This window comes from Lagenorhynchus albirostris, chromosome 3 (genome assembly GCF_949774975.1).
Source record: "Lagenorhynchus albirostris chromosome 3, mLagAlb1.1, whole genome shotgun sequence".
Lineage (NCBI taxonomy): Eukaryota > Metazoa > Chordata > Mammalia > Artiodactyla > Delphinidae > Lagenorhynchus > Lagenorhynchus albirostris.
In genome coordinates this window covers 122420789-122440658 of record NC_083097.1, presented here as the reverse complement: position 1 = coordinate 122440658, position 19870 = coordinate 122420789, and the positions used below count along the sequence as shown (strand labels likewise).

Here is a 19870-nt window from a genome sequence, read left to right as displayed (position 1 = left end):
TGCAGGCAATCCCCTCCGGTGCCCTGGAGAACCCTCAAGCTGTTGACAGCCAGACAAAAAGAAGCCTCCTGCATGGTTCTTTATTCACTATCTGTAGAAGGGCCTAATAGAAGGTAACATGAAAGATAACTGGTTTTGTTTGTTTGTTTTTACCTTATGTCCAATCCAAATCAGCACTGGCTGTGGATGAGTAGCTACTGAAAATTGCTATTGCAGGACCAAGCTGACAGGTGACACCTCTCAACTGCAACCTTCCCCCCGAAACCTGCTCCAACAGCCCTGCAGCTATTCATTCTATTCTGCGGCTGTGCTACCAAACTCCAAACCACTGGGTGAGAAAAGGAAATAAACTTCACGCCTCTGAAAAAAATCAGTATTTTATTCATCAATCAGTTGGACAAGATTGCTTCCTAGCCAAGGATCTGACCCACTGTTTCAATACTTCCAAATGTTCTGAGGAGAACCACTGCTTCTTCTAAAAGACAGCTGTAACTTCAGGCACTTGTGACAAAATCTGGGTGAATTATTAGACAATTTCATGTTGGTTTACAGAGTGATGAAAACAAGCGCGTCGAATGATAGCATATGTTATAAAGAGATGGAGCCTTTCAGTTATAAAAGATGTATCAATCAGGGGAAAGCAAATACAAGTTAAAGTTTGATGAGCAATTGGATATGAACTGGTACTAACTCTGCTTTCTACGGCACTTTGATGTGGAGTGGATCGTAAACGTGGTAAGCGATGCCAATAATGTATATTCACTTCAATACAACTTTAAGGCACCATTGATTAAAGAAACCAATATCGCGTTGGAGTTGTGAGTGTGCTGGTGTGCACTTCCCCTGTCGTGCACCTTCACCCAACTCTTGCCACGAGGGCTCTCAGCCACAGCCTGCCAGCTATGTTGCAGTTGGTTAGACAGCTGAGAGTTATCGCCTAGTTTTTTCTTTATGAACCCATTCTAAATTATAGTGGAAACAAATTTCACAGAAAACTAGGGCTTTCTGCTTTTCTCCAGAGTTTTTTCAATGAGCTGCCTAGTCTTTTCTGAATTTAGACAGCAGGCTCAAAAAAAGGAATGCCGTCTCAATGTCGTTAAGCAGACACTCAATAGACATTGTGGTGTAGTCCTATAAATAGCCAACACACTTTATGTCAAATATAACACGACATATTTTATCTCAAATGTCAAAGTAATTTTTTTGCGATTACAAAAATGCAAAAGTGATATATGATCTCTAGTAAAAGAAGAAAATAAAAACTGTCTTCTTTTGTCAATTAAACTGGGAACTAACTAGATAATCAGTTCCATGATGTCTTTTTCTCCCTTAACAATCCATTTGGACAATTTCATTTCATCTTACCTGGATTCATAGCCGAGTTCTGCCATTTCTTCACTGTGTGACCCTGGGCGTATTATTTAATCTCTCTGTGCTTTAGTTTCTCATCTGTAAAGTGGGGATAATAATACGCACCTTAAGGATTATTGTAAAATTCAATGAAACATTTTTAAAACGTCCTTTAAGACTATTATTTAACACTTAGCACTATGCTTAATGTGCTCAAAAAGTTAGCTATTTTCATTACGACAACATTAGTTATAATGGATGGCTCTATTCAGCTGTATTGCCAAACTATAATTTATTTAATCAGTCCACCAATAGTGCTGGTCTTTCAGGTTGACACCAATATTTCTCTTTAGTACTGTAACAGAAAGTGGGGTCCGGCTGCTCGCCGCTTAAAAACCAATAAAGAGGCAAAGGCTGGTGGAATGGAAAGTTTGCTTTATTTTGGATACTGGCAACTGCAGGGGGAGGGCGGTCGCCTGTCCAGAGGCCGACTTCCCCCCACTGACAATCAGTGGGCAAGAGCTTTTATAGAGAGAGGGAGGGGGCTACATGCAGAAACAGTACAGTCAGCTCTGACAGTCATCTTGAAATTTGTCATCGGTGGTCTGACCAGTGTCATCTCGATTGTTTAGGTACAGTTAATCTTCAGTTCCAGGGTCGGTTTGTTTCCATTTCTTTGAGGCCAATTCCCAGAACTGTGGCAGCTTATGTCATGGCTACAGCCTGGTCATCATGTAGTTAACTTTTTCCACCTGGTGGGGTTTTCAGCCTCTACAAGACAGCTCACAGGATGTGGCTCAGAATATTATCTAATAGCCCTTGAGAAGGAACTAAAGGGCCTTGACTATACTTAATGACGAAACTATTATTATTTGGTCTCCTTTGACAGTTTTCCTGTTTCTGCATTTTCTCACTTCTCTGATTAAACTTATTCTTTTGCTAAAATTTTTCCACAGACAAAAGGCAGGTGGAGGACATGGGGGGCAAAGGACCATAGGGTCCTGCTTGGTTTCAGTGCCTGGCACTGTTACTTTGGGATCAATCTTCAGAGGCCACCATGGCTAAGAAAACATCTAAGAAACACAGCTTTCCTTGCTTGCAGTGGTTGCCATTACTTAGAATTTTAGCAAAGCCATAAAGGAGATATACTTTATCACTACATTGGAGGCACTTACTTCTGTATTGTACACTTATTCTACTAGCTTTTTTGTTGTGTTTTTAAATCAACCACAATTTGCCTTTGGTTGGGTGAAGTGTAGCCCAGTTTAGAGCTAGGCTGAATAATTTCTGAAGATTCTTGGGAAGCCCAAGAGGGTACTTTGTTGATATTTGGGCGGGGGGAAGCTTTGCCTATTCTGGGTGTCAGAACCACACAAACCCTGATGTGCATTTGATTTTCTTTATAGAAGGAAATGTAACTATTAATTAGGCTAAAGAGCTTAGGGAAGTATTTTACTGGGCTATTTCCCTCAGAACCTATATTTTTATTGTCTGCCCATTAATTTGAACAGATTATTTAAAGTGCGTGTTCATTAATAAATAGCAAGGGAGGGAACTAAAGACTAAACTGGGGCAAGGGTTCTGTCTGCTTATCAACCGAGAGGAAGCTCCCAGCTGGTAATGACACGGGGCCATTTCACAGCAAAGGGAAGAAAGGGATCAATGCAGAGACAGAGGGGACCTTTGGGTTTTGGATTTGTTTGATGAAAAGGCAGGTGTGTTGTAATATTTTATAAATATTTCAATACAATAAATAGTTACTACTTGCATTAAATTAAAAAAAAAAGGCAGGTTTGTGTGGAAATGAGGGAAACAGGTCACAGAACAGACAACTTGTGATGGAAGGCCCTCAGTAAACAAAAGACATATGTCGTATCTCATTAAAAGAGGTTTCTTTTTATTCATCTATGAACTCAAATGTCATAATTTTCCATCAAAAGTAAATGATCTGTTTTCAAAATAGACAGTGAGTCTCTTTTCCTTAGATCTTCTCTTAATTCAAGAAATATACCTAACGGTAGTCTAACAAGAGTCGGTTTCAGAAGAAATTAATGAGGAACAGCCATTAATTATTTATGCTCTGAAACAGTAGGTCTGCTAATGTTTCTGCTAATCACCAAAGCTAAACAGATGTATCTTCATAAAGACAATCTTGAAGAATAGAATGAGTATAAAAGAGGCACAAATAGAAAAAATACATAAATATATAGTGATGACAGGAAACAGGGGATACATCACTGCCCCCGAGACAATGTTTGTTTAAACTGCAAGGCACAATAAAATTACCAGCGCAAGTTCTGTTCACATTTTCCAATATTTAAGGATTATATTAAGCAATAATAATACGAGATGAATGTAGGGGGCTAAAGCTAATTCTGGAGAACAAAAAGAATGAGCCTGTCCCTCTTGAAAACAGCATTTAGAAAACTGCCCAATTTCCAGTAAATATTCTAAAAGCAGCCTCTTTCATGGAGGTTATATAACTAGTAAGGCTGTAAATTTCTAAATCATCATATACAATTCTGAATGGATTCAAACCTCCATTTTTGCCTTCATACAAAATCTATTGGCTCCTTTTCTGAGTTGCAAACTTTGTGTTAAGGCAGCCCCTGCAGTTCTGTGAGCCGCAGTATGGGAGTTGCTGTTAAAGTGGGGACATTTCTGAGAGCTGGACCATCTGGCTCTTCCACTTAATAGCTTTGTAACTTGGACAAGCTGGCCTCTCAGTACCTCAATTTCCTCATTGGCAAAATGGAATAATAAGAGGACCCAAGTCAAAAGGTTATAAAATGAATTCTCAGGACAACCCAGTTTACGGAATGACAGGACTGGGTCTTCTACACGGAATTCACATTCTGTCCGGCCACAGCTTTTGTGATGGATGGATAGTGACAGCTCCACCTTGCCTGCTAACTCATAGTCTCAGTCATGATGATGTTTCTCATCATCCTTTGAGCAGAACACAGTTCCCCTCACGTTCCACAGAAGGTGTGCAAAATGGTTGTGTCAACATGGGGAGCTGGTAGCAGACTGGTTTGCTAACCCTGTTCTTTTTCCAGTGCCCCTCTCCCGACCCACGCTGGAGGCTACGGATGAGATCTTTTCAAAGGCCCTTGCAGCACTCAGACCTTGGATCCAAAGGGTCACAGGGAATGACCCCTCTTTGGGATGCCCTGCCTGTTGAAATATACCTCATCAATAGATGGAGTGATCCTAGGAAGTACTTCTCATGCTGCCGGCCAGAATCACTTGGGGAAGTTAAAAAAGTTTTAATTTAAATTTAAAAATATACTTATATTGAGTGAGTGTGTGTGTGTGTGTGTGTGTGTGTGTGTGTGTGTGTATACTCAAGCCCCTCTCTAGGATTACAGAAATAGAATCTTTATAGCTGCAGCCCAGTAACCTGTATTTTTAAAGTTCCCCAGAACCTTCTGGTGTGCAATCAGATGTTGGAGCTTCTACTCCAAGGCAGGGATTCTCAACACCTTGTGTCAGAGCACATTTGCATGTCTCGCATCATTTGCTGTGATTTAGAGTGTCCACATTTATGAAAGATCCGCTGTCATAAATTAGGGTGGATTTGAGGTTATCCCCTATAATGAAGTCACTCTCCCTTACTCGCGCTCTCTAATGTTTTCTTGCATGGAGAGAAGAGGAGTTATATGGCTGGGGCATAAACCGGCATCCTGTCTAATCTCTGCGGGTGTCTCGAATGAGTGAGTGCCACTGATGGGCCGTTAGTGAATGTGGTTGAAATACTGCTTTACTTACCAGAAAAAATAAGGGGCGGGGTGCTATTTTCAGTAGCTCGCACAATACATGCACAAAAGCAGAGCGTGCTGCTCAGGTAATTATGCGTCACCCACCAGGTGGGGCAGGGCAGACCCTGCCCTCGCTGCAGCAGACCAGCATCATGTTCTCGTGTGGGCCAGAATGACTGTCTCCCCTTTCACACAAGAATCTCTCTCACTGGCAAGAATCCGCTCGGCCGCCACAATCAACCTCTCTTTAACACCTCTGTCCGTTTTCCCCTCTGTGCCTACTCAGCTGAGATGGCTTCAGCCAAGAACCCACACAAATAGTAGAGGAAATAGACATGAAACAAGACAAGGATAACAGATTCCTTTAGTATCCATCCTTCTGCTGCTTTCCACCATCCCCTGCACCTACTCCTTTAGCATCAGTGAACCCTGGACCAGTCACCAAGTTGTGGAATTAAAATAGAAATACCACAAAGACGGACTTCCCTGGTGGTGCGGTGGTTAAGAATCCGCCTGCCAATGCAGGGGACACGGGTTCGAGCCCTGGTCCGGGAAGATCCCACATGCCACGGAGCAACTAAGCCCGTGCGCCACAACTACTGAGGCCATGCACCACAACTATTGAAGCCCTCGCGCCTAGAGCCTGTGCTCCGCAACAAGGGAAGTCACTGCAATGAGAAGCCGGCGCAACGCAATGAAGAGTAGCCCCCGCTCGCCGCAACTAGAGAAAGCCCGCGCACAGCAACGAAGACCCAATGCAGCCAAAAATAAATAAATAAATAACTTTAAAAAAAAAAAAAGAAAGAAATACCACAAAGAGAGGAGAGCCTATTACCTAAAACCAAGCTCTCTGGAAGTAGCACATTAGCTCATTTGTCCAACGTGGGGAAAACATGCAGGAGCTGGGCAAAGCGTACACGCCCTTAGCCGTACTAACAAAATCAAACCCACATGCTGCCAAAGCTTTCTGTGTCACTTCTATGTTTTATTAAACAACACGACCTGTCGGGCCATGTAACTGGCACTGCTTTCTGTACTCAGACCAACTGAATCCAAAGAGCCACTCAGATATACGGCAACAGTATATTTAGGTCTTTCTACCCACGCTGTTCACATTTCCATTTCTCTCTCTACACATTTCTAACCCGAAGGATGTGCTTATTTGCCATGTGATCTGTAAAAACACATAAACTCTCACAGTGCAGAATGGAATTAATCTGAAGGAGAATCACACTCTATAAACCATAAAAATGAAAAAAGGTGGAAGAGATAAATATTTGCTAATTACCCAAACTTGGTAATACTCATGTTTTGTACATTAAAGCAAAATTTTCTAATTTGCCTATGAAGGTATTCAAAATTACAATTTCCAGACCACTCTTCCATTTCAGTGATCTGCACAAGCTTCTGCTCAGGTATTTTTACTTTAGGACAGATACTATCACCTTTAAAAAGCAACGTCCGGAATTACACCCATTACTAAAATACCTGCAGAGTGTATTGCAATAACAATTAAACCAGCTAGTGAGAGAAAGGAAGAAAATTAAAGAGCTATTCCAGAATTTCTCTTCTTCCCAGTGTTGCCAGGCTCTTATTGCTTGAAAGAAGGAGATAATTCTTATAAAAACCTGAACTGATAAGTTTACGCAAAATCAACTCATATGAGGGGAAAGAATCTTCCCTCTGTGTTTATCGTGTAAGTTAATATACCCCTTAAACAAATGGGCAGATGACACTCATTTGTTCCTGACACAATGCAGTTGGTGCTAAGTTCTTCAAAAATTCTGTAAGTTACTTTTTAGTATAAGCACCAATGCATAGAGTGACAACAGTAAATGATCTTTTCTTCCATAAATGCCCCAGCCTCTCTCATAACCTGTTATTCCAGGGTGAAAAGTACTATAACATTGTAAAGGTTTGAATGATTTCATAATTCTTAGGTTTGTTGCCTGAAAAAAGCTCTGTGTGTGGGTTATAAGAGTGGCTCATTTTTCTTCTGCTGTGCTTACCCTTTGGGGTTACAGTGTAGTATAAGAATGGAATCCACAGGTAATATTCATTACCCGTGGAAAAGTTCCCTTCACCTAATGTTCCAGATCTAGTCCAGAAAGAGCCAGTACCGAAAAGTTCACACCTGCTATCTCCCTGCTTTAATTTTAAATTTGAAGTGCAACTCCGCCCATGGCTTCTGGGTATTCACATTAGGTTAGTCATTCCAACAATAAGAAAGAATCTTGGTTTCTTCAAGCATGGTACCATCATGGCAGTGAATTAAGCATGGTGCCCCTGGCTATCCGTGAGAGAAGCCTGTTGCTATGACCTCCTTTCTTCCTGAAGGGGAATCCTTTGTTACAGGGAATAGGTTAAAAAAAAAAAAAGAAGACAAAATCCTGCAGGTTTACGAATAGAGAGATGATGTCCTGAGGCAGTGTAAAATAGAGATGTGGAAAGAGTCGCAAAGGAGAAAGTCTCCCTCTGGTCACTTTAATAGTGGAGTAAAGTCTGAAGTGAGGAGGGGAAGAGAGAAAGGGAAGGTGCCATCCTAAAACATGTATATTTTCAATCTGAGTGTTTAAAACATTTTTATCTTAGACTCCCCTGGAGGTCCAGTGGTTGGGACTCCGCACTTCCAGTGCAGGGGGTGCAGGTTCGATCCCTGGTGGGGGAACTAGGATTCCCTCCTGCCAAGCGGCGTGGCCAAAAAACTCCCAAAACTTTATCTTCCTGAATGTTCAATAAATCAATATGTTTGCTTAAATAATTACAGTAGAACCCACTAAAAAAGAAATGTTTAAGAGTTTTAACGTGATTCTTTTCACGCACTTGGATGATAATTTTTCAGAGTTGGAGAAAATGACAGCTTGCTTTTAAATATTTTCGGCCTTTTACGCAGAAACACCAAACCCATGAACGATGCGTTTATTTCACATAATTTGTACCAGTGATATGTCTATTCAAGAGCTAATTCCAGTGTCCTCCAAATATATTCTTTATGAAAAATAGTTTCATTAATTTTTCTATTTAAAATGTTTTCCCTTTGTCACACCCTAAAGCATAATTCACTGACCACAATTTAACAATTTTAACAGAATTGTTAAAACAAGGAAAAAAATCTCATTTTGCATAAAGAGATTCACACGTATCCAGCGGGAGCAGATCATATGGCAAAAAACAGAACAACCAGTAGAGGGTGGTTCTGAAGTATTGGCTCTGTTAAGTAAATTCCCAGATCAAAGGGCTTGAGACTTTGGGGGAATACTTAGGCTTTTCTGTGGTACATCACATAAGTATATATAATACTTTTGTTCTTCTGTGGAAGACTGGTAAGGGGATTCTAGACAGGAAATGGAGCCCCTTCACCCATCTGCAGTTAGAGGCTTGTAAGACGGTCAGAACATGCTGACCGTCTACCACGAGGTAGTTGACCCACCTCGTGGCTACGTGTAATGTTCACTAACAATTGCTAAGGATTAGGAAATGTCAGTACCTAGAGTCTGGTTGTCTTTATCTACTTGATTAATGTGATATATTAAAGAAATATAAAGATGCAATCTCAGGTATGAAGTATTCCCTTCTCTTTTTTCCAACATTTGCTAAGCACATTTATTTAGGTGATTCCACAAGATTTAATAACCAATGTAAGAAATTCACTTGTAGTTGAAAACAGCTCCATTCAGAGATACTATCTCATTTAATGCTTATTGCCATCCTGCGACCATTAAATGGGCTCTGTTATTATAAGGCCCATTTTATGAGTAAACTGAGCATTCAAAGGACTAAGTAATTAACCTCAGCTCACACAGCTATTGGGACGAGAGCACAGTACCAAGCAGTGGTTACAAGCCATGCTTTGAAGTCAGATGTATTGTGGCTTCAAATCTTGGCTTTGCTTTGAGACAGTGACCTGCCTGGGCCTCAGATTTCCCTTGGACAGAAAGGGAAAACTCATAGTATACCTTGTAGAGTAAATAAGAATGCTTGAAACCATACAGCACAGTGAGTCACATGATGAGCACTGAAATCATAGCCAATAGTATTTTGACACCAAGGCTAGGGCTCTCTTGACCCCTGAAAGGCTGAGGAACACCTCAGTTGTGGGAGAGGAGTTACCTCCATCAGACCTGTGGGTCCTTGGAGTTCTGCTTGCCATGCCTCTCTGACTGGGAACAGTGACATTAAACGTACAACACAAAAATGGTACCATGCTTAAAGAAACCAAGATTTAAACTGAAAAACAACAATTTATAGGAGTACATCAGGGAATAAAAATAGCCTTCACAATTCCCTTTCCAAGTTTACAATTATTTCTTCTTAGCACCATTAAAATTTGACTGTGGCAAAATGAAACAAAAATTCCCTAAATAAAAGGCAGAAATAGGTTTTTCTTTATGACCTCTCCTGGTTCTTCAAGTCATTTTTTCAACGGTTAATAAAGGGCTTCTGCATGAAACCTATTTTTCCTTGTCTCATGTTTTCTTAATTTTTTATTTATGGCATACACACAAAAAAACCCATTATGTTTCTGGGCAAAAACGGTCAAGGATTGCCCTACAAAAATGTTGAACACTATCAAAAGTCGTTGTACTTTTCTCCTATTTTAAGTGTGCAAATTTTCTTTGGATGCTGATTCACATAGGCCACAAAGAAAGAAAAACAAGTGAAACTCTCTACTGTAACCAGTTCTTCCACCCTGTCTATGAAGCATCAAGCTACAGCCAGTGATGATCCTGGAAACCTCAAAATGAATAAAAAGGCAATCCTCCTGGTTTGTAAAACAGGAGAGACAAAATACACTGTGAACTGTTTTTACAGACAGTGTTCAAAGTTTTCTGAACATGTTTGATCATACCAGTTGGGTTCTTTGTTTTTTGTTTTTGTTTTCCTAGATACAGCCATTTCTGAGAAATGAATAGGTGCCCACAACTCATAGATAGCTTTCCAAAACCACTAGGAGCTAAGCACAAAAGCTAGTCATAAACATATAGAGTCCTTACATAAATTAAGTCTTTACTTCTACACAGATCTGAATCATTTACTTCAATCTTTACAGACTTCTGTCCAGCTTTATCTACTTTATCAATAATAGTCACTGAAAAATGTAAAACTAAGAGTGGATGAAACTTCTTTGACATACTTGGGGCCTCAGGAGACCACACAGCACCATTCTATTGCAATGACTCCAAATAATTTTCACATGAATGGCTAAAGTGCAGAAATGTATAATTTATTAAGATTTAAATAAATCACAGGGAGAGAAGTGCCTTAAAGTTTTTGGTAGAAATTTTTCAAAAGATTAAAAAAAAAAGTTCTAAGAAATTAAGTTCTATGTATAAAATTCTTCCCCATCTTTGATATTTCAAAGCAAAATATGTTGATAATGCTTTAAAAAGAGCATGTATGCTTTTTTAGCATTTGACGACAGTGAGATTTTTTTAATGACATAATCCAAAATTTGGGGCGAAACACCTTTCTAAAAACTTGTACTGTTACCAGCAGAATGTTATAATCATTCTCTTTTGTCTCAGCAATTTCCCTGATACAGTTCCCATACTGGATATATTCCCAATGGCTGCTAAATTTATCAAGAATAAAAAACTTTTTCTGTTGAATCTATTAGAACATGCCTACTTTTCTCATGGGCTGTCAAAGAATAAAAAGCCCCCTTTCTCCCAAGGGTGCTAACATCTTTTCCTTTTTGCAGATGACAATTATTACCATATCATTAGTAGTCAATAAACATCTCTCATAGTTGCCAAAATAGCTAAAATTAGAAATCCACAAGGATTCAGAATGACATTACTAAAATAAGAAATCTGAACATGTAAAAAAATCAAGTAACTCTATAAACAACAGAACAATGACATGAACATCAGTTTTATTCACTGAGAATATACTCTTTAAAAAAAATCTATGGCATAAATATAACTGTGAACAAACACTGCTTTTCTCAGCACTTTCTGCCTAGAAAATTCAGTATACTATATGAAAACATCATTAAATTAAAGCATGTAAACTTATTTATGTACAACATGATTTTTTTAACGCCAAGGTTAAAAGAAAGACGGCACCAGAAATATTGAAAAAACACAAAGAAGCAAGGTAGAAATACTGCAAGATTATCATAATTCTGTTTGCCACAGGAAAAATATTTAAGATAAAATTGAACATAAAATAAACATAGGTTATGATACAGCCCAATTATTGTCAAAGGTATCAAATTGACTGGCTGTACATTATGGAGGTCACAGAAAATTATTACTTTAAAATGCTTCTCCACAAATTAGCATCTATAAATGCTATGTTCTGTGGTTTCCAATATGCTACCTAAAGTATCACTCCCCAAGGGAGCCCGGTTCCAATCCAGGGCAGATGAGATAGATGGAGCCAGAATGGCAGTGTTTGACAGACACTAGTAAAAAAGACCAGTGACATTCTACATACTTGCAATATCCCATTTTATTAGAAGCAGCAGGGCACAGAGGTTAAGCACATGAGCGCAGGAGTCAGACCCATGTTCAAATCCTGGTGCCACCACTACAGGCTGTGTGACCTCTGGGAAGCCACTTAATCTCTTCTAAACTCAAACAGGGAGCACCTTCTTCAAAAGGCTGCAAGCAGAATGCAGGCAAACTACTGAGCCATTATCTGGTTCACAGTCTCCACTCAATACTTGTACTGAACTGAATTCACAAAAGTGAATAGCTTAAAACTATCAACTAATTTAATTAAAAATATTTACTTGTCACCATGGTATTAGAGGAAAGTCAAGTTTTATTGCTTAAGGAATCTGAAAAGGAATGTACATGGACAAGAGGATAGAAATACTGAAATGTACAAATAACATATTTCCATGACCAGTGTTGATTTATTTTGCAGACAATAGTTTTCTTCTGTGGATTTCTGAAAATATGGCAACCTTCACACTGACATGTTCTCAATCTTTCTCTTTACATTTTAGAAACTAGAAAAGCTCAGACATGTAAATACACAAATGACACACTTGCCCAAGATTAAAAAAAGTGGCAAGGACTAATTATTTTTTATATGAGTTTATCAATATCTCCTATTTCTTATGAACCTATGGGAGAATGTTTTAAAAGGGTGAATTCAATGGAACAATTTTGGAATATGTACAATTTTCTCAGAGATATCAAACCTGGTTTGTTTTGAATCGTTGATAGCTAAGGTAAACTCTAAATGCAAAATTAAATTCAAAGCCAAATAATCTTTTCTTGATTCACAGACACTAAATATTTGTAGCTGTATGGACTTCGTGGGCAGGTTTTTCTTTTTTTTTTAAAATAATTCCTGCAAAGTGCCTTAGATTTCATAAAAAGTAGCACCAATATTCTAGCATTCCACTCCCTTCCCAGGGCAAAAAATGACAAAAATATAAAACTACAGGCAAGTTTAAAAAGTCACTCACAGTTGTCTATTTTAAAAATTAAAAACTATAAAATAACTTCATGCTCAAAAGCATCAAGTAATCAATAGAGATTGATGTATACATTATTTTCACCTTTAATTTTAGACTAAAGGTCAACTTCAGACCCCAGACTACTTTTCCAAGCAAAGCACAGAAGATAAAATTTTATCATTTTATACTCAAAATAGTATTGACAATGTCACAGGAAGAGGGATTTAAAAATGCAATTCACCCTGAAACTCAATAGGTTAGTGTTTTCCAAACTGCAATTTTGAAAGCCAAGTAGTGGGTCCTGACAAGAATAAAATATCAGGTGCATACTGGGTTGTAAGGGTAAGCATTGTCTGGTAAACTTTGGTTTTGGTTTGTGTGTACGTATATACTGGGTCCCAGTGCAAAATGTGTTTTTCACTGTTGAGTTGCTGTGAAAAAAAGATTCAGTCACTGCTCTAAGGCCCGCTAAATTTTGCCTTCTGGAGCCCCCTACAGGCTTTAAATGTTAAAATCTTGAATTCTACAGTAAATAACCCTTTGTTGGAGGTTGGTTCAGGAACTAGCACTAGATAGTTTACACAGGATCAGATGCTTACACAGATAAATCGGCAGCCTTTGGTCTAAGAACTCAAAGTAAACATGTGAGCAGCCTCAATCTTGAAGCCAAATCATCCTCAAAAACCGCATTTATTTGGCAAGGTCTACGTTAGCCCTTATTATCTAATTTCATTTCAAATTGAGAGAAATGTATCAGTATCTCACAAAAGAAGCTGTCTGGGGGCAAACTAAGAAGAGAGAGAATCACAAGGACTTTAGAAAACTGTTAAAAAGACATTCACTTTTATGAAGTGCTTACAAAGCAGTGTTGAAAACTCATTCAACAGAAACATGGCTAGGCAACTAAAAGGCTTATTTCTATAACCCTACTCCCCAACAAAGATTTGAGTAAAGAACAAAAATTCTGAACAATCAAGCACTAACCATTACCCCAACTCAAATGTTTTAAGAACTAGTGGATCACTCTATCAAAGTAATAGAACTCTATGGGGACTTCCGTGGCAGTCCAGTGGTTAAGACTCCACACTCCCAATGCAGGGGGCACGGGTTCCATCCCTGGTCGGGGAACTAAGATCCCGCGTGCCGTGCAGTGCGGCCTAATAAGAAAAAAGAACTCTATAAAGTGGTTAGAAAACTGCAGTGATGTAGGAAATACAGACTTTCAATGAAAACAAACTAATAGGCTATTAGATTAGGGCCTTCATCCCTTGCTCACCTTTCATAAAAGGAAAAATATAACATAAATACAAAGAAAAAGTGTTTATCACGCTTCCTAACCACCACAACCAAAAAAAATCTGTTTGCAGAAGTCTAAGATAAGAGTAGACTCAAACCACAAATATCCTGCAAACAATTATCAAACACTATTCTGACCTTAATTTCACCTGTATCAAGTCGCCTATCTCAGAATGCTTGGGATGGTTTAGTTAGCCTAAGGTCGATTGCAGAACCAGGTAAGAGGCCAAATGGTAGATGATCCTGTAGAAAGGAGATCACTTGGCAATAAATGGATTTAGCATAAATGAAGGTGATTCGTAATACCTGGATTAGCAGTGTATAGCCTTTTTTTGGGTCAGTCTTGGTTGGCCCCTCAAGTAGATCTTTGAGACTAAAAATGATGCCAAATGGGGCAGGTTTGACTTGCAAAATGTTGGTCCACTTGTTTAAAGCAACCCTGACTCTCTAATCTAAAATGGTCCTGCAGGTTGACATACTCACTCATGTCTTATGTTTACTGGAACATAATTAGATCCAGCCTAGACAGTAAACTGGGGCTTGTGATTCAAAATTTATCCTTGGCTATAGAATAACTTACATCAAAAGCAGTAAAAAAAAATCACATAAAACCAATAATTAATGAGAGCTCATTTTAGTACTATTTGTTACTATTAAACAAATGTAATTACGTTCAAAATTATGCTGGCTCCCCCACCAAAAGCCCTAGACTCATGTTTATGATAAACATCTATTGGATAAATTATCATCTATTCAAAACAAATGGTCACACAGCTTATTTGCCATTTACTTAATTCACAAAATATGAATAAAACTTGTTTATTTGAAAATAATGAAAATGAAATTTACTCCCATTCTTTATTATTTTCCTGTATAAGCTGAGATTTAAAGAACGACTCTTCTTGGACAATGCATAAACATTCGGAGGGGAATTTTATATGAAAAGCAGTTTTTAAAACAAGAAAATAGGAGCCCAAGTGATATATACATCCTTTTCCCATCACCACATAGTCCTTTTGGGTAAAGATCACTTCCTTCTCTTGTTATTCCTCACAAATATCCATCACAATTAGAACTGTCATATCTTTAGGTCATCTTTTTTTTTTTTGCGGTACGCGGGCCTCTCACTGTTGTGGCCTCTCCCGTTGTGGAACACAGGCTACGGATGCACAGGCTCAGCAGCCATGGCTCATGGGGCCTAGCCGCTCTGCGGCATGTGGTATCTTCCCAGACCGGGGCACGAACCCATGTCCCCTGCATCAGCATGCAGACTCTCAACCACTGCGCCACCAGGGAAGCCCTAGGTCATCTCTTCAAGGTGTCCTTTCCCTTCTCTCTATTGTGCTTAAGGAAAATGTCCTTCCTATTGTTTGCAGGCATCTTGAATATCCTCAAGATAATATTAAAATAATTGCTTTTATAAAATTGTTTGTGCTTTTTATCTGGGATACCAAGATCCATCCATGAACAAAGAAATATGGCTGTTAAAGGTTACTTATAAGTTAACACTTTAATGCCCTTCTCTTTCATTTTCAAGACCACTCTGTCAAAGGAGTGATTCTACTGAATATTTAATAGCCAGTGACTTCGGTACCCAAATTCATATTGAGTGGCATTCTCTCATGTACATGAACCCAACATAACACACACACACATATCCATCACTCATTCATTCTCACACTCAAGCAAGCATACACATACGTTTTCTTTCTTTCCAGAACAAGCCAGAATTACAGCTCTTTTGGTGATTGTTATAATTTTTGGAATGGTTCATAAATTTTCCAAATTCTTTTAAATTTGCAACACTTTTATCTTTTTTTTTCAATTGTGAACCATTCCATATTGCATCTTTATTGCAAAAGTCAACATGCTTCTTAGAAATTCAGATTGTAATCGATAAAACAAACATTACATATATGAATTTAAATGTATAAACAGTTAGAAATTCAACAATATCTCCTATTATACTATTACACAAGTTCACAATTTTGTAAAAACTATAATACAGGCATACTATACATCAAGAGGAACCACAATTCCTTTTCACATGATTTTTTTTTTCTTTTTTGAAATAATGATCCATCAGCATGGACCTCTTTTTTTCACCCTAACAAGACGTTTTCCAATTTATCACCTTAGCTACTGACAATGTTTTCTCAAAGTTACAGCATGAAGAAATTAAGGGAAATTCTGCATTCCCTGGGGTTACCTCTTAAGCCTGGGCAGCAATCCACTAGTAAACCAAGATGACTGAGCCAGGCTGGTGGTTGTTATTGCTCAACGGCTACTTAGAAAGATGTCATACACATTAAAAAGAACAGAATTTGCCTCAGATGGTATATGTTATTTCTGTTAAGTGAAGATGCCAAGAAAACAAGTCATAGTTACTTGCTTTTAAGAGAAATTCTAATGCTTGGGGATCTCAGTCCTAAAGGAAAAAATATATACATTTAACTAGTTTATGCTAACCTTAACTTAAATTTTCTAATATTATATTTAACGCATATTTTGAATACATTTTTGAGAGTCAAACATGTTTTAGAAGTCTTAGGAAAAGACGTTTATGAAGTATTTTAGGTGTATTGAAAACTAAGTTTTATATAAAGGGCCTCAAAACTTACTCGAAAAAGTGTCTAGCTATTCTTCACTTTAACATCCTTCTCTTTCACCCCCCTCTCCCCCAAGAACTAAAAAGGTCAAACAAATCCTCAACTCTCTCTGTACTGAGAGTGTAATAAGATGTCAATTTTAGGTTAAAAAATCATATGAAAAGGAATCTCACTCTGCTGAATTGTCAGTCTACTGAAAATTTCCTTACAGCTCCATTAATTTACTGTAATTTTCAGTTTCCAAATACAAAAATACAACAATTCTTATTGAAATCTATACGCTGGTAGTTTTAGTACACAAAAAAACCAAACAAATTATTTACAAAATTATACAGTTTAAGAAAAAACTTTGTACAAAAAATATATAAATCCTTTGTTCCCTCTATCACGTTTAAACTGTCAGGACTCAAAATATTCACCACAATGAATCTTTCAAAATATATACCAACTGAGCCACAGACATCAGGAAAATTTCGTTAGAGATGACGGAGGAGGAAGAAGCAAGATTGCTTACTCTACCCCACTGTAATGTTTTCCTTCTTTTATAAGCTTATTTTAGCTTTGTGTTTTCAGAAATATAACTATAACCTAGAAAGAGGAAGTCCTTATTATTATGAAGGGAAAATTACATGAAAACTTAAAAATGATCCTGGTTTGACACATCATTCCAGGAAAACATGTAGAAGAGGAAAGATAGTCAGAACATGGGATTTAACTTCTTGTAGCCAAGTAAATCTAGAGTCCTGATGGTTTTAAGTTTCTTAGTGAATAGTTTCTATTTTGAGAAACAGTCTTCACCTCAGGAAACAAAATCCTTGACATAGTGATCACCAAGAACCTTCTGAAGCCAACAGGAGGTTTCAAATTTTCACACCACACGTACTATAAAAACATAGCTGTGTATATCCTTGAAAAAGTAACATCCTATGTACATTAATCATTTTATTTCCCCAGGGGTCAATACAGTGTAGTGTTGCTCCTCTGCTTTTCCATCTAACATTCAGAACACAAGGACATAAATTTACAGATATATTTTACTTAACAGATACTCTATACAGTGTACAGTAAAAATGCACACAGTGAAGGAAACCGTCTACTGAAGGATGCATATGTTCATGGATAGCAACAAGCTACAAAATTATGAAAATATAAGGTCATCTGATCAAAGTCAAGTTATGACTCCCATTTATTACTAGCATACCCATCCCCCTACCCCATCCCACCCCCAACCTATCCCCAGTCACCTCACCATCATGGTTTAAATTTAGGGAAAGAATTTCACACACTTTCAAACCCTTCTGCATAACTATTAACTAAAGTGAAGCTTTAAAAAAAAAAAAAAAAAGCTGGTGACTCTCTCTCCCCACAAATCCTTCCATTATTCTCATCAAAATATCACTTGTTTATCAAGGTGCTGGTTTAAATTTTTTATTGGGGACTGACTTTTGGTGGCCCAAAAGAATCACTTATCTCAATAATGGGTAAGTCAGGCTATTAATAAAAAGGCAGGAGAAAGAAAATGGGGACGAGAAAGGGGCAACAGGTGAAAGCCTTTTATATTCTGAGAATGTTAAAAAAAAAGAAAGGAAAAAAAAAGGACCAACTGAACCAGTGCTCAGTAATTTCAAAGCAAACTAAAAATCAGTGGCAGAAGTCCAGGAGAGTTAATATGATGACAGAATGGAAATCCCACAGAGCTAGCTACCATTGCCTTATAGCATTGAAGAACAGTTACGATTTACACTAAAATATTACTTACTGCTGCACATTAAATCCCCCTGGAATTCAGACTGAATACAAATTGGGCTCCTCCTCAATAAAATAATTAAATTTACTTTTCTTCCAAGACAACTCTTGAAAGCAAAAGGGTATTTTAATTACAAATATCTCCTACTATCTGATGACCCATCCATAATATCTAAGAGATAAAAGATTCCAGGCGATTTTTACATTTAATGAAACTTTATCAGCAAATTATAATCCAAAATAAAATTTCTGAACACCCTGTCATTTACATCATAATCCAACACCAATAGCAACAAAAACAGGTGGTGTGGAAAAATAAGGCTCTAGAGATTATCCAAGTCATTCCTGTGGATCTTCACAACTGTGTAAAAGTCACTAGGCCTTTGGTGCTTTAATATCATGAACAGTTATGAGATGTATTTAAATAGCAAACTTGCTGTCCTTAAACCTACTGTGTTGAAAATAAAAATAAAAAAAATTTTTTTGGCTCATTGACTTCTTTAAATAATTTTAAAAAGTTGTTCTTCTAAACAATATTCCTAAAAAGTATACAGCTCGCATCAGATTTCATCTTCGCCATGAACGAGATTCATATTCATCTTCATCCTCATCGTCGTCATCATGCAAAAACAAATCTGATGTTTCTGTTTCCTGAAGAAAAGAGAGGGTAAAATCTGCTCAGTGGCACAAGAAAGTTAAGTAAAGTGCTTTTTAGGCCAAAGGACAAACAGACTAGTATACAAAGCCCAGGCTGGATTTACAAGTGACGCAAAGTATCTTTGGGGGCAAAAAACCCCCAAAACATTTATTTATATATATATATATTCTTCTCCCCTGCTAATTTTGCTAGTTTAATAGAAGATTTCCATTCTAATATCATCAGAAAAACAAATAACATATGAACATTTAGTGGGGGGAGGGGGATATCTAAGAAACATGTTTTTGATAAAATTAATTTTATTCTATTATCTTAAAAGTGAGAAAAGTAAATAACCATTTGAACGTCTAAACTTTTCCTCTAATATCCGATTGTGAAGGACGAATATAATACCTTGCCTAAGACACTGACATTCCAAATCTTACATAAAAATCTAAAATCTTACACAAAGTAAAAGTATCTACAAACATTCCCGAAATACCAAGATTTTTCTTTTCTTTCTTTTTTAAAGAAGGGAAATGTTTCTGCTTTTGTTATGTAAAATTACCCACTTGGTCGGGAAGACTCTTGATCAGGCATAAATGCTATCTTTTAAAACCAAAATTACAATGAATGAGGAATAACTTGCAATGCTGCCTAAGTGTCCATTTTAATAAACTAATTAGAAATACTGTAGTAAAAAAGCAATATTAATTCTCATGTTTTAAGAAACTGGTTAGTACTTGTATTATTTAAGTCCTTGGTTTTGCTATTCTTCCCTCTTATGGCCATCTTCTTTACACTCTCATTTTAACCAACTATATGTAGAAAGAAAACTCAAATCTATTACTTATGGAACTTGAATAAGTTAAAACTAGAACAATCAGATAAAATTTAATTTGTTCACTTAATCCATGTCTTCATTTACCAAAATAAAAACGTCCAGAGTCCCAATAAAGCCAAAATAAATGCAAATTTTAAAAAAGTACAGTCTCTCCTACACCAGAAAGTAACCCCCAAAAGAGCTTTTTTATTTCTGCACCTAATCTGATTC

The 19870-nt window shown here is 37.5% G+C and overlaps 1 protein-coding gene across 6 annotated transcripts in view; it reads right to left on the bottom strand.

The window, feature by feature from the left end:
• Window positions 1-495: 495 nt before the first annotated feature.
• The window catches only part of RBM27 (RNA binding motif protein 27), an 82082-nt gene continuing 62707 nt past the window's right edge, over window positions 496-19870 (bottom strand). For 5 of the 6 annotated variants that reach the window (XM_060143903.1, XM_060143905.1, XM_060143906.1 and 2 more), the window contains one exon: window positions 18022-18830. In XM_060143903.1, coding sequence (XP_059999886.1) covers window positions 18747-18830 — 84 coding nt within the window. In that variant the 3' untranslated portion in view covers window positions 18022-18746. Of the gene's footprint in view, window positions 515-1365; window positions 1450-18021; window positions 18831-19870 lie in introns of those variants that run through there. The other variant, XR_009539616.1, reaches the window with a different exon arrangement.